The following is a 16278-nucleotide window of genomic DNA, read 5'->3' as shown; positions in this document are numbered from 1 at the left end:
TAAAATCTTAGCCCTCACTCAACATCCTGCTATTCTGGGCAAATCACCTACTCACTGCATGCCAAAACATGGGTAACATCTGGTTCTCTTGCAAAGAGCTCCAATGTCCTAGGGCCTTGTGATCTAAAACGAGGATGACAAAATAAAAAAAGACAACACACTAGCAGAGTCAACAGGTCTCACCTTTGGGACCAACTAAACTGGCTTTGTCATTTGCATTTGGCGGTGCTATTGAATCAAAATGTACTCATCATACCATTAACACAGGTGTCATTGGCATTTTTTTTCTTTAGCAAATCCAAGATGGCAGCTTCCACTTTGTAATCAAGGACAAACAAGGTAGACAATGCAAGTCATTGAATAAGAAGCAATAAAATTACAGTGACAAAGTCAACCAATGGTAAGCAACTGCCAGGCTATAAGCCCACTGCAAGATCTTGGTAAACTGACATCTTTTGCAGACAGCTTGCGCTACCTGCTATGCCAGACCTAAAAAAATAAATACAAATTACAAGGAGCCCCACTGACGCCTCAACACAATTGACAACATAGTGTAGCTGAAGATGAATGGGCCAAGTAGAACTCAAAATACAGGCCATGAATGCAAAACTCGCATTGTGGATCTGCTCAAATCAGAATTCAACAAGGCAACCACCATCCTCCCCCTTCCCCAAGTAACTTCCAACTAAGTGAATAACTCCCAGAATGTGCAAGAAAGAGCTTGGAGTAGTTCTAACCATTCTCAACATGTTGCAAAAAGAGAGGGGGCAGTGAAATCTTGTCAATCAATTATTTGAATGACAAAAACAAACCAACTGATGAAGAGGGGTGGCAGGAAGCCCCCAAAAGGAACAATCCTGCAATCTACAGTGTAACATAGGTCTTGGCTAGTACTAAGCCTAAAAAAGGGGAGATATGATAACATATTCTAAGGATACACATGAAAACTGGGAAAGAGGCTAGGGTAGGGGCAGCCATCACTGATTGACTCACTGCTGCTTCAGTATAAATTCTTAACTGATGCAAAGAGAAAAGGTAACACCAATAGCAGGTGATGAACGTAGATGTGTTAAGTCACATCAAAACTATTAGCACCATTACATAATCAGAGTTCACATACCTAAAGCATATACTTTTTACATATTTAAAAGAGATCAGTGTAGAGAATAACTTTACTACAAGTTTACAAACCCACTACTATTCTAAAATTTTAACACTGTCCTATTGTACACCAACAAAGCCATGTGTAAATCGCAGGAGGGCCTGAGAAACCTTCCATTGCCCTAATGACAGTGGACGAAAAATATCAGTCGGCATTGTGGTTACAAAATGGGCAGTTTCCGTTTTACAACATTGTTGGAAGTAAAGTCAGGCTACGGGCAACATGCTTCAAGGAATCGGTCTACTTACAGCCACCACTGTCCTAAACTCATAACTGACGTATTACCTACCAGAAAGCACAATCCCTATTCTAACCAAGTCCACAATTGGATTATAGACTACCAATGGACTTCTCATCAGAGAAAAGGCGAGTAAGTAAGACTAGAAGGAACATTCAGATCTGGCTGCAGTGCGGTTAAACTGAGTAAACTGGGCATTAAAGAGCAACGCGCAAGGAGGTCTGCACATCCCCAGCAGAGCGCTGACTAGATGACAAATTCTTTGCTTCTGAGCTACTGGTAAACGAACAGAATGACATGGAGTTTGTAACTATGAATTATTTGGGCCTGCAATTAAGTTTGAAAAAAGCGGGAGTGAGCCATGGCTCTTGAAATTACACATCAATTTCCCCTGGGCCATTCCTTGTGCACAGATTTTTACTTTATTTTTGCAAATCGGAAGAAATGGAGAAAACGCTTTCTGAACAAAGCCCAAGGGGTACGGGTGGATAATGTGGAAACATACTGGCAAAACGCCAATTTAGGTTTACCAGAGCATTAGAGGCCAAATTGAGAACACGGCTTGCCTTTCACAGGTCTGCGCCTGCACTCTGCAGGCACAGGAGGCCGCGCTCAATAACACTGAACTACTTTTGGCTGCACAAAATGGACTTCCTGCCATTTATACAGTGTAACATAGTAAACCACCGGGGAATAAAGGTCAGCGTTGCACTTTTCGTCATTACTGAATCATTTGAGATGATCTGTGCTGAGGATGAGAAGAAAATCGAAGGCTGCGAGAATGCTGCAAATGGCTTATTGACCTCAGAACAATTTTCAACTCCATCTGTCTAATAGCAGACATGTGGATAAAAAGCTCTCCTTACGGGGCACTCTGCTGGCTTTTTTAGATTTTAAATCCATGTCGCTCATCTTAAATGCTAGCCACTCATTGTGTAAGCCAGGAATGCATGCATTGATTTGTTAACAGGGAGGAAATACACATTTAATAACCCACAGTGCAGTTTACGGATTTTCACCCTCTAGAAAGACAAATGGATTTCAGACGCCAGCTCGGAACTCAACTCAAACAAGCCTATAAGAGGGTTTTGCTGTAACTGAAAGTACTCTATTTTCTCGAGGTAACATTAAATATTGAGCAGAATACAGATGTTGTTTGCTCTCTCAGACCACCCCTTGACAGAGAAAAATCAGTCAGTGGATTCTGCTCTGTGTTTTGTATTTCCACGAATTTGACACATTTTTTGTTACGAACTTGTGTGAATCACAAATTAAATCTAGAATTCGCTCACACTGTTACACGTTTGTGAGAGAGAAATGGTACAGTATGATACGTGAATTCAGGAAGGATATAAACTATTAAAGAAAAACATTAACAATTGAGGTATAACCCCCACCTAGGAAAGATTACACAATACTCTGTTGCTGAATGCCAGGCGGATGCCTGCGCCACCCAAGTTGCACCAAAGCATATATACCGCAACTTCGAGAAATAAGCAGTTAGGAACCTAGGATTTCGAAAGAAAAAAAATGTGCTTGTTATTAAATGCTCTTTTCTTAACCCATGAATATATTATGGATGCAGGTTTAGGCATCAACAGCAAGATACAGACAAGGAAGAAGAAAAAGAAAAAATAAGGGGGGCGGGGACACAACATACTTCAATTTAAAATAAATAAAAAAAGAAAAATCTCTGTTCCCGGCAGTATGTCAGTGTCAAACAACCACGCTGCAGGCCCAGATTCAATTCAGGTAAGTGCCCCTGCCAAATGTTCTTGTTCCCAGGCGTGCTTTAAGATTATTTTATTGCTTAAAATTTAATCTGTTCCAACTGGCGTCTCCATGACAACGTTGGCTAACCCTGCAAATCATTTGGATAATTGGATATCTTATCTTTCTACGGCTCTCAAATCCAATGATTCTGCTGAAATTGCATCAGCCAATAAAATTTACAGGCCACGTGAGAGTAACCAGCGCAGGAGGAGCCACATTTCCATGCCCCAATCGACCACAATCACCATCATGCAGACAAGACTACATAGCCAGGTTACATACTTCGCTTTCAACGGAAGAACAGTCCCAACAGTTGTCCTAGCTCAAGCTCGCCCATTGTTGGCTCTGCAGTGTAGATCATGGTTTGCCACCTGGGATATACGCTCAATTCTATGAACACAGTCAGAACTACAAACACGCAGCTAGTGCTAAGTGCAACCCCACATGTGCAACAGCAGAGCTCAATGAACGCAGGTCTGCTCACTTTTCTTAAAGTTCACCCTTGCATGTTAAGCTCTTTTTGATTTTTTTTACAGTAGACCATTAAAAGTAGTAGGTAGGACTGATAGTTCGAAAAAGAAAAGAAAAAATATTTTCAGAATTTATGCAACTTTGCATATGAATCACTACCTCCGCCATTCTTCATGCTCAGAATAAAACTACACATTTTGAAAAGAAATTGTGTCTTCATCTCTCAAAGCATTAAAGATTCTCCACTACGGTGCTACGTTATCAAGAGGCGCCACACTGCAGAAGCACAGTGGACAGACACGATAAACAAGGAGCTGATGTCAGCCATTTCACCGCCATCACAATTCGCCTCCATGGTTAATGCCAACTGTTAGCAAGGCGATCAAGCAGGACAGTGTGTCCATGAAATATTATTCCAACGAAACCCATTATCACTGAAATCATATCTTCGAGTCAAGTAACTAGCAGCTCTTTCCTCCTCTGGCCGAGCCAACTCAAGACGGCCAGTAATGAGCTGCATTCGGCCTGCCCTCAGCCTTTCATGAACAGGAGCATTCATGCGAGCTAAAGAATGAAACCGCATGCAATCTGCACACTGCTGCAGTGAGCATGCAGCTGCCATCCCATCCATAGGAGAAGACCGGCCTATGCCGAAAGCCAATTCGACCAGGTACAATATGTTTTTACCAATGGAGGCCAGTGTCTCTTGTCTTCCAAGTACTGTGATGCACAGCACTAGAATTACCCATCAAGCACCTACAATCATTACCAGAAGGTCAAAATCTGGTTATTTTCCTCCAGTTTTTGTTAAATAATTTCATACACAGTCCTGGGTGCTTTATGGATAAGGCCATCAACTGATGCACATAAGATCCCCGCTATTCTCAATGACTGAAGTCAAATCGAAGTGCAAATCGAAGCTAAAGACAAGCTAAAGACAAAGGTGCCCCAGAAATATGCTCTCAGCTGATTAAATAATGCCTGAAAAGTCAAAGCAGATAAGACACCACTAGGTCGGTCTTCCTACCCTCTCACTTCAGCGTGTAACTACCTCCTGCGACTTATTCATTTCTGAGAGCTGAGAAACAAACCTTGCCCATTAGAGCTTGCCAGGTGTCACATTTTCATTATTCTTCATTATAACATTTAGGTGCCTTACGTTTTTGTCTCTTTGCAGTTGGAAAGAAATGTCAACAAGGGCCAGTGGGCATGGTGTATATCTAAATCGTGTTACTTGTTGTGTTATGTAAATCAGAGTCCAAAACATTACAGAATAATCAAAAGCTTACTACAATCACTTGACATCACTGAGCTATGCTGGAAATGTTCTCAAACTGAAGCAGAAAAAAAATATGACGTTCTGAGACTAAAACTAAGTCAGCATTTCAACTAGCAGTATCCAGGTTTACCTTAAGTTAAGGCAACAGTTTAAAACTAGGCAACAAAATCTTGCACATGCAGAAGATTGAACAAACCCTTCTATTCCAACATGCACAAAAAAATAACAGGGCATCAGACATTACATTAATGCGTCGGTTATCCTGGTTATCATTATCTGGGACAATTCACACTAAGATTTCCACAATAATTTTCTCTTCAAATATAAAAGACGGGCGGGACACAGCTTGAAACCATAACAACGTCTCCTAAACCCACTTGGACTCCTGCCACAGCACCATACCATACAACCAACCCAGGATCACAGAACCCCGCCTGTGCCTTTCAACCAACTAACAGATACAATATGCAACTCAAACAGTCAATGTATTGGATATGCTGAAGACAAAACAAATTGACAATATCCCAGAAAATCCACGAGTCAGACCGTTACTTGAGTCAACAGGAAACCTGACAGCTTGTTATGTATGGTCTTTTCCCAAGATCAGAAATATCTCATGGTCTAGCCTCCTCTTTAGTGCGGCAAATGACAATTCAATAAAGTAGACACTGCTGCTATGTGATCACCAAGGGAAACAGCCATTACAAGGCAATCATAACCACGTGTGACCATTACCATGAAGTCGTTACCACGCTTATGCCTTTACCACGCATGCTTTACCACAAGCACGCATTTACCACACATGCCTTTGCAACAAATTTCTTTGAAGCCATGAATGATAAAGGCATTTGCGTGGTAACGGTGACACAAGCGTGACAATATTTAACAAAAAACATATTTAAATTAGATTTTTATGGGGTAGTGTTCGAGGGGGTGGCTTAAGTGTTATGGGGGCACTGCCAAACCTGTAATGAACCAGTCCAAAATAATAAGGAAACAGATTGCCAATAGATACCCGAGCAGAGGCAGAACGCAACTTGCTGAAGAATACCTATGCCGGCATCCAGTTCAGTAACATCATGCATCCACTGCCATGTGTGTCCCGAAAAAGCAACTTTTTTTTTTTTACATTTCACAGCACACAGCTGCCATCCCACAGATAGTTAACACCAATACTGTTAGCTACATTATAGCAAAGCATGTAAATCTTGAACCTACACACAAAGTCATTTATGCCTTGATGAGTTCCAACCTAAAACCGTACTATACATTAGCTGCTGTTAGCCTGAGAAGGATTGAAGGCCACATAGATTTGGCAGAAGCAGAACCTGTATCTTGCACATCACTGTAACAGGCTTTGTTGCCAGGTTACCTACATAGCACGTTATGCTATTTATAACGCATAAACAGTATTTAAAAACACACACCATCTAGCATTCAGGGATCCATGCGAGAGCCTTGCACTTTCCCAGAGGGTGAAGCCCAAACTGCCCTGCACCTAAGTGAGAAATAACCCCATCACAGAAAAAGAAGATTGCACCACACATTTGCAAGGGCATTTATGGATTATGCAAGACCAAGACCTGAAGAGGTTACCTACCCCGCAAACACTCACAATTTTCCCCAGGTAAATTTATGCAGGTCAATACTGCCAATATTTACCACGGATAAAGTGCACAGTATGTAAATTAAAATGCAAAGTGTGTGATGGAAAGCACCAAAAAAATCTGCAAGTTAGTATGCTCCATTATTCAGGCAACACTCGTTATTGGTGCCTTTAAAAATCGGAGCTAATAAATTCCGATCCCCGAGGTATCTCATTTTATCAAGGGTGGGAAAAAAACTCTTCCGCCCCAACGGCAATCGGGCCAGACTACTCCAAGAGTTGGGATGTGCCTAATTTTAAATAGCCTTAAAGAGCCTGCTGACAGAGCCTATCACTTCCCCCTCAAAGTTAAGTGGCAGCAAACTGGCTAATTTTGGAGACATGTAGGCAGCAATGCTGGTGGAAGCAAATCCCTCCAACTGCTACAAATATTCTATAGAGGCCTGCAATTGTAGCAACTCAGGAAACATTCAAGTGCTGCTGCTGTCAAGGGTCGGGACTGAAACAAATCAATGGAAAAGTGGGGGAAGTGGACGGACAGGCCACAGAAGGGAAGTCGGATACCTTTTTGTGGTATGGTCAAATACATTGGACGTGTTTCATTGATCAGAGGCTTTTCCCTACAAAGAGCATATATGAACTTGGGCCTGATGCTACATGCTGCTAGCCGCCAATACTATGTAGGCATTCCCAGAGTTCAACATGTTCTAAAAGTGGAACCATGGCCTAAAGCAAAAGAAGATAGACTGCTGTTCTTAAGCCAGTGCTATTTGAGAAGTCAGAGAGGCACTTCTCTGGCAGCAACACGCTTCAGCAGCTCCAATAATGCCATGCATTGAACTTTAAGCTGGCTTAGAAATGTTCAGCTACTGGTTCAACGCCAGGGTTCTGGCTGGAATGACAGCACAGAGTACAGTGCCCACTTAAACTGCTTGTTCACTGAGCCAAATGCTTATGATCGACAGTATACGTGTGGGCATAATACCTTTCCCAGTATTGCGGTTTACCATCTCCAATGAACGCAGTTGCACTTTAAATGCACACCTCATTTTAAATTTGGGTACAAAAGGGCATGCCCACAGCTATGGGCATTTTGTGCTTGGCAGTTTTAAAGGGAGTTGCAATACGAGCAATTTCAGAACAGCAGAAGGATATCTTCTCTAAAAAATGAAGTTGTTTTAGAGGAAATGTAACGCATTCTGCACCATTTTTTTTTACGCTGTAAGGCAGTAGCCTGAAGATGAAGAGGCCTTAATGGAGGAACAGTCCAAGCCACATGTGTTTTGGCTGAGGTGCAAATCCAACCTTAACTCAAGAGCCAATGAGCTATTTACGTGGCAGCAAGCAAAAAGAAAAATCTTTAAGAGCGTGAAACGACATTCACATATCACAAGCTGGCAGTAAATAAATGAACTAATAATACCCAAGCACATCGCCGCACTTTAATACATAGTCCCTTAATGTTAACACACTAAATTCATTACAATACAAAAGATAAAACCCTCACGTGGGGGGGCCGGGGGGGGGGTCATTTAGATTGAATCCAGAATACATATTTTTACACCTCCGCTAATCTATATGCTTGTGAGAGGCATGGAAATTCTTTCAGCTTTGCACCACATGAAGTACAGTTTCAGGCACAAAAATGAAACTAGTTCAACATGTACTCCGAACTAGCCTCAACAGCACTTGTTCAAAGTCTAAAAGTGAAATATCAAAAGTGCAATTAATCCCTGTGACATATGGGACCATGGAAAGATGCCATTTTAATTCTCAACAGTGCCCACTATCGGCTGCCAAACAAGCAACAGAAAGGTATGCAACAGATGTTGCTTCCAATCTGCAGAAAGCAATATGCAGGAGCTCAAGATGTACAAGCTGCAGTTAAAAGTTTGTTATTAAACTTGATAACGCTCAGCACTGCTTTGGAATTCGCTCAACTCTAAAGTGCAGTCACGGGATACATTTCATGTGTTCAATTCCAATTTTCTCAGCATCAGTACACTAAAAGCAGCTCCTTGTCAGCAATTGACCAGGCACAGCGAACAGCGGCCCGGCCCACATGCAGCTGCAGATACTGCTGAAGTGCAGCCAACTGGCAAGAGCAAAGCTGTTGTCAAGATTTCTAAGAGCTTTTCCCCTCACACATCTTTAGTATGTCAGGACTCTACTTAAAACCAAGCTAAACAGAGCAATAGTCATCCACAGGCGGTGCTACGTCCAGATTTCAGCCAACCATGACCAGGCACTTCTGCCAACATAAACGAGCAAGAGGAACAGCAACAAAAAGCCAACGGGCACATTATCTGTCTGCAAAACACAAAAGTGCATCATCGCGAGCAGGGCGCTTGAGACAGAAACCTGGTAAATACCCATGGAAGAAATCTCGATTTTTGGCCAGAGCTCACTGGAAGAACAAACACCCTCAGAATCCTAATGTTTATAAATTCCAGTCTCTCAGGTATTCCCAGAGCAAGAGGTAGACAGTAACTAATGCAGCAATTTGACCATTTAATGCAAGATGTCAACGGATGGATGATTCACCCAGTCTTTCAGAACACTTCACAACTACCACTTTATCGAGTTGGATGATGGTTAAAGTGCGACACACGCATTTGCAACTTGGGCCACCATGAAGCAGCATTCCACATCTCGGCCACCCAAAAAGTCATTTATACTTCACAACGGAGCGTCCGCTACATTGACTGTTGCATGGTGATGGGCCTAGAGATTCACCTCTTCTCCACCATAGGTAGCAGTGCAGCCATTGAATTACACTTGGTACAGGCAAATACACTTAACATGTGTGTGATGGAACACCGAGTTTTTGCCTGGCAAAGGACAAGTGAAGCGGCTTATAAGTGCTTAGAATGAACGAAAAAAATAGCCTCAGACACCGCACCAGCATTCGTTTTCTACACACAATCACTTCGAAAGTAGCATTAAAAGGGCAGTCTGTGAATCTTCTGAAAAACTAAAAACAACGAGTTTTAAATGGACACTGATTACAATGTTCTCAACTCGTAATAAGTAATTATTATGAGTACAACCAAAAGGAAGAACAAAAGACAAAAAACAAGCTGTTATCTTCGTTTATTTACCATTGTATTGTAGTCTGGCTGCATTTTTCTAAGAGGGACTGTAGTCGGATATGGACTTGAAATTTAAAGATGTGTGTATTTACTCATTAACAGACACTTTCAACGCAGACAGAGTCAACAATGTGTTCTGATGTCGATTTTTAGTCTACCATCAACTAGGTGTTCCAGTAAAAGGAAAGAACAGTTCCTGCCTTTCCTTCCTAATTCGAAAATCCATACTGCCACTGCCCTTGCAAACTGCTAAACAAGCACTATCGGCAGCCCGCTTGTGCTGTGTAATGTATTTACCGCAGGTCTCGGCGGCCGGCCGGCCTGCCAAGGCCGCGCTCTGGCGTCTTATTGTCAATACACGGCCTGCTAACCTCGCTTGTAAGCCTCTCGCACCCAGTGTTGACTCAAGGCACCCAACAGGCCGAGAAAGAAAATAAAGTGGGAAGCGGAACCCGGGCCCCGCCCTGGGCCTCTCATTAACAGACTACTGTGCAAACAGCAATTTATCAGCCGCTCTCCGCGAGCGCCCCTCCCTCGCACGCATTTACGCCACCTGAAAACAGCGCCAACAGCAGCGGTGCGGCGCGCGGCTCCCGTCGTACGTAAGACGGTGACGTGCGCTCTCCTTACACCAAAGCGAGGGAGCGCAGAGAAGAGTACTAGAGCGCGAGCTCCGCTGAGGAGCATTCAACTGGACTCTCTGGTGCATGGCAAGGGGGAGAGAGCTTTTAGATCCAGCGAAGGACCGGAAAGCAGTGAAATTAAATGACGGGAACTTTCGAGGCTACTCGCGGGCTGGGACGGTCCTGTGGAAATGTAAAGTTGTACAACACGTTCATTGTGTATTTTATTAAAGTTAAAAAATAAATGATGTTTTCAAACAATACATCCATTTGAACTGAAGTACATCAAGGCCCAGCGTGCCTCAAATCTCGGATGAAACGTATCCGGGAAGGTTTAGAAAAGGGAGCGTCTGGAGAGGCTTCGGTTTACAGGGGCCCAGGCGACCACAGCGCACCACGAGGCAATTGACATTTTTATTTACGGCAGCTAACCATCTACTCCTCCCTCGCCCCCTTAAAAAAACCTTAAGGGGCGCCCCACAAATAAAGTGAGGGAGCATTGAATGGCGGATATGCAGAGGCGGGTACACAACCCCCCACCTGTCAGGCAGTGTGGACTGTCATGGGGCTTAGAGCGGATGAAGCTCTCATGGCAGCCTGCCAGCGAACAAAGGCTAATCTTACACCTAAACAATCCAAGCTTAAAACACACAGGAAGCTTTATCTCCAGACCTATTCCAGAGGGGGATAAACGACAGACATGCCTGATGAAAACAAAGCAGTGTGGCGCTAATGCCTGCTGACAGCAGCCCTTAAAATACAGTAGAGCCATTAACGCCCTGCATGAAGCTGAAGAGGGGCCACAACCAAGCATCAACTCAACACCCGAACCAACACATCCTTCGGAAGGGCTGCTACCAGTGCATCAAATCAGCGCTACTCCACCAGTGCCCCCAGTGAGCAAGGATTAACTACACCAATGCCCTCGAGCCACACTTGCTCATGTTTTCATCCACAGGGGCCAGTCTGCTCTAAGCTGGTAAACAATGGTACATTTGAAACTGAAGAGGAACAGTTACAGAGCATGTCTGGATCATACTCCTACACCACCAACCAACGTAAATACCAAGAAAAGAGCACCACCACCATACTAGTCAACACACAAAACATCCCCCTACAACCCCACGTGCTTCCGACGAAGCACAGTCCATGGAACAGCATGCCGTAATAGACCGAAGTGCTACAACTACCACCACCAGAAAGACATCAAGCAGAGATGTGCACAATTTGGCTGGCCTGCCCCATGTTTATGATTGCCCACGGCTGTATGTGGGGGCTGATCAAGAGACAAGAAGGGTGCAAAAGGCACTGGGTACACCACTCGCTGCAAACCTCGACGGAACACCACTTGAACACTACAAAGCTCACCTGCTCTAACCCATCAAAATCAAAGACCAAGGCCACGTGAAGGCCAGAGAGCGCCATACACGCAGTGACAGGCCATTAACAATCCACAGCGCGCCCCGTGCAGAGGCCATATCAAAGTGCCTCTGGTAACAAAGACGTTGTCAGGGATGACAATGTTATGTGTCCCCGGTGAACCCTCGCTAGCATTTGGTTATTTGCCATAAAGAACGCATAATTTGTGGCTGTCAGGAGTCCAGCTAATGCCCAGTTTCCCCCCGAGAGAACTTCTGTCAGGCGTAATGAGAGCTGCAAAGTCCTCTCCGCAATATAATGAGCACTTAGACCATGCTGGTGATCAGTCAGCAAAAAGCATCAATCGCAAGCTGGCTGCACCCCAGGGCCCGGCGTCACGGGCTGCAAGGAGAGTTGTGATTACTTGTACCGGGGCCTCGTCTCACATATTGCCACAGTGCGCACTCGGAGCCCTGCACCTTTCCTTCATGACGTAATCCATACCCCCACCTCCCGCAGAGGATACCCGGCCCTGCCTTTCATGTGCCGCTTACAGGACACCCCATGGGGAGGCTTACGACATTTCTTGCTTCAAATTATAGGCTCCCTCTGTGCATAAACGTAAAAGCTACTCCCAGGGGGCAAAGATAAGGGGAAAGAACACTGTGGGGCTCACTGCCAGAAAGGCGAAGAAGGCTTGAGCAGAAATAGCGACATTAACAGATGCAAAAAAACTGCTCTACACAACTAAAGCGTAAGCAATGTCCTTAGGAACACAAATGTGGAAATCCCACACTGGGCCCAATTTTCTAGTTTGGACTGTAGCCGTAGCCTTCTCCCAACACTTCCAAAGCAACATGAAACATCAAACACATACCAATTTAAAAATAATAAAAAAATAAAATTCTATTGAAAATATAATAATTTGCCAAATCCAGCTAATATTGTGAGACAGGAAGCCCAAACCAACAGATTTCTTCGAGATGCAATCGCCGGTCATCAATGTTCTTGCACTTTATGAAACAAGGATATCGGGTAAAACAGCAAACACACATGCAACGAAGACTGGGGTGTTGCATCTTGAAACGTGCCCAACCCCATCTTATTTTAATTCCTCCCAGGAGGCGAATCGGTCTATTTTAGAGTCACGCTGTGCCCTGGTACTGTTGAGCGCATGGACCACCCCTCCACTGACGCCTTCGCCACACAATGACCGCTCAATCCCGGGTCCTCTGGGCGCCGCCATTACTCAGCTCTTCTCACGGGTCCAAGCTGGCCTGTTCCACTCCTAGAAGCTTATTATACACATGTCCTCGGAAGTAGAAGCTGGAACATATGCAACGCCAGAGACAGGGCTTTCCTCTCACTCGAGCTCTGCATCCCATGATGTTCGAGCCCAACAATCTTACGTTCAGTTCTAGCAAAACACCACCGCAAACTTAAAGAGGTAAGATGGAGAGTCAATGTATGAAGTCCTTTGTTCATTTTTATCAGAGCAAAAGTGTCAAATATTGAAAGAGGTACAAAACAGCGAACCACAATCCAATAGGGTTTCCAGAAATTAATATGGAACTTCCAAAAGCAGCCTTTGTTGTTTTATCCACTATCTCCTCTGCGTGTAATCAAAGAGCAATTAATGGTTAAGTCCTTCGACAAACGCGCTTTCCCACATCCCTCTAAGGCAGAGCAAATAGCAGATGTTTGCTCTGTGCGGCGTATCAAATCCGAACATACATGTTTGTACTGAGCATGGAAGACGTTTACCGAGTACTGACTAACAATACCTGCTGCGCCGCGGCAGCCTCGTCAAATATGTGCTCAGCAGTCAGTCACACGGGCCACTTCAATGCCCCTGCGCGCCACCTGCCACCACCACAACTCACCTGCTTGTGCATTTCGATGTTTAATCCGTAGGACATCTCATAATACTGCAAAGAGAAGGGAGAATCGTATTAGGACAGCACGTCAGGGCCGCAACTCAAAGGCCACAAACACATGTACAAGAGTGACACCCACCATCACGTAGTGCCTCTGCATTTCGGTTTTCTCGCTGGCCAGTTTTTCGCATTCCAACTTAAGGCTAGAAGAAAAAAGTAAACATCAGGTGCTTTGGAGAGTGACTCGATTCGAGCACCGTGGTGCTGTGCCATTGGCTTAGCTGGATCTAATGAGAGGAGGAACTGGGCGACCACAGAAGGTGCTCTTCAAAGAGACTGGAGAACCCCCTCCCCCCGCGAATCACGTGGGCCTGCATAGCCTCCCTGGGTGGTGCTTACGAAACAACCTCCCAACCCTTGGCTGCAAAAATAGGGGACGGTGTTCACGTGTCTACAGGCGACATCCATGTATTCAAGGTCAATAATTCAACTCGGGATTCAGTAAATACCGCTGGCACTGTGGAGTTCTGTTTTGGATGGTCGTGGGTCGCAAAACAATGAGGGCATATGACATATCTACTGGAATGTAACATAGCAAACGTGGAACATAATGGGTGACAGTTATACATACAAATTATAAATGAAAACATTAAAGTAGAATAATGAAAAGGCTGACACGTAAGGGTTGTTTTTCAACCGAGGTTTGCTATTTTACACTACACTTAAATACTGGAACTGTCAGACAAGGGTATGATATACATGTACACCACTACCCCAAACCATTGTTAATGGTGGATTATAAGCCATCATTATGTTTATAAACGAAATCAATATGTTACCCATCACAGACATCAGTAGGACCATTGATGCATTGAGCATCATTAGATGGCAAACCCCCAGACCTATCAAACGTACACTGCTGGCAGGCAAATTAAGCTCTGGACTAAAGTGCAAACTTACAAAAGCCCAAATCTCCGATGGGCAAACAAGCACATGGACTCCATTACGGTGGTGGGTGAGTGAGTCGTTGAAAGGTCGTAGCAACGACAGGCGCAGGGGGCGCTATGTTAAAAGAGGTAAAACGCTCCTATGGTCAACAGGGCCGCTTAGCACACAAGCCACGCACTGTCAGCCGTGTCTGCTTACGTAGGCAAACAGCGGCCCACCTGACGCTCTCTACTCGGAGCTTTGTAACAAATGGAAGGCAAATATTGACTGCTCTCAGGGAACTTGAAAACACAAACATGGAGCTGTGAATGAGATAGGAGGGGCAGGGGCGCCGCTTAACACCCTGCCCCCTTCCGGTAGGAGGTAAGCAGGGCGGCCAGGGAAGGAGATTGAATGCCGGATGTCCCCAGGCAGAGGGGACATTTCTGAATTGAACACAAGCAAGGGCTCTGAATACGCACCTGTGGTACTGCGCCTGCAGGAACTGGAACTCCTCCTTGATGCGGTCCAGGGACTCCGGGATGGTGAACTTGAAGGGCTGCCCGGCGGCCTGGTGCGGGGTCTGGGGGAGCAGAGCATACAACAAATTCACCAAGGCCGGCCTGGGAGAACTGGATCACCGGCTATACTGGGGTGCAGACCATTAGCAACCAGAAACCATCCCACACCAGGGATCAGCTACATAGTAAACCAACAACACCCATGTGACAGCAGGGATCACTACTCAGTGTGCCACCTGAGGGGAGCACCCACCCACGCCTGCACCTTAAGGAGATAAGCACCTGGCAGAGAGACGTCCACGCGGTGGGATGACCCATCCCCCACAGAGTACAGAAGAAAAGGAAGGAAGAGGCGAAAGAAAGTAGGGCCTATGAGTAGTAGAATCGAGGACAAGGACAGGTGGAGAGACTGTATGTGGGCACACCGGACAGGGCACAGCCAGAGCTTTACAAGGCAGGGGTAACAATGTGGGAAAGTAACTTGTCTTTGGAGGAAAGTACATGGGTGAAATAATCATGGCATAACTTTGGGTATACAGAGCATACGAATGTAGTATAAGCTTTTTGCCAACCCTTCCCCCCCCCAACCCAGCCATTTTTTTCACATTTTTTCACACGTGCGATACTCACAGGGTGGCGGCTCTGGGGGAACATGGCTACGGCCGCCCCTCGGCTCCTCTGCAGCTCAATTCTTGAATGTTTACCAAAACCCACCTTCGGAAACCACCGACCGCGGGAGAGCGGAATACCGGGGGGGTGGGGGGAGGGATTCCCACAGGGGAAGGGTCTTCTACGAGGAATCAGGGGGTTCAGGTGGGGGGAGGCCCCGCTCCACTCATGCCGCCGCCAGCCTCCGGCTCACAAAGCACCCTAAATCCTGCAGGGGGTTCAAGTAAATCCGAGATACGGAAGATCCAAAAAGAGAAGGCGCGCGGACTCCAGCCCACGGGAGCGATAAATTCCTTGGCACAACACGTAAGCGGTCCAGTGGATTTGGGGCTCCGGGTGGTCACGGGTCCTCCTCCTGGGCGGGTTGGGCCGGCGTCGATGTCTCTTCTCCTGGGCTCAGCTCCGGCGCTGGCCGCATTCACACGCGGTTTCACACTCCCCGAAACCCGGTCCCGCCCACTGGCGAGCGTCGGCCAATTAGAGGTAGTCCCGTCCAACGTGGGGCCCTGACGTAGAAACCGCACTACGGGCCAATCGTCTCTCCCTCCGCAGCACTTGCAAAGGAGGTTCACCAAGACTGCCTGCAGTGGGACGCCAAGACGGGCCAATAGGGGGGGAGACTGGGGCTGGTTGATTGGCAGTCGGAATAGGAAGGTCGGTGGAAAGGCGAGCCAGGGCTGC

At 45.6% G+C, this 16278-nt stretch overlaps 1 protein-coding gene across 9 annotated transcripts in view; it reads right to left on the bottom strand.

Annotated features, from left to right (window-relative positions):
• TLE1 (TLE family member 1, transcriptional corepressor) overlaps positions 1-16031 on the bottom strand; it is a 118386-nt gene extending 102355 nt beyond the window's left edge. For 5 of the 9 annotated variants that reach the window (XM_078675840.1, XM_078675841.1, XM_078675845.1 and 2 more), the window contains exons 1-4: positions 15559-16007; positions 14890-14990; positions 13620-13683; positions 13487-13531 (exon numbers count right to left, since the gene is read on the bottom strand). In XM_078675840.1, the coding sequence (XP_078531966.1) occupies positions 13487-13531; positions 13620-13683; positions 14890-14990; positions 15559-15582 (234 nt within the window). In that variant the 5' untranslated portion in view covers positions 15583-16007. Of the gene's footprint in view, positions 1-9630; positions 9774-13486; positions 13532-13619; positions 13684-14889; positions 14991-15558 lie in introns of those variants that run through there. The other 4 variants (XM_078675844.1, XM_078675842.1, XM_078675846.1 and 1 more) reach the window with 2 other exon arrangements.
• Between the last annotated feature and the right edge of the window lie 247 nt (positions 16032-16278).

The sequence above is a fragment of the Lissotriton helveticus genome, chromosome 2_1 (assembly GCF_964261635.1).
Source record: "Lissotriton helveticus chromosome 2_1, aLisHel1.1, whole genome shotgun sequence".
Classification (NCBI taxonomy): Eukaryota; Metazoa; Chordata; class Amphibia; order Caudata; family Salamandridae; genus Lissotriton; species Lissotriton helveticus.
The sequence above is the reverse complement of the archived record's forward strand: the minus strand, read 5'-3'. Positions and strand labels throughout refer to the sequence as shown.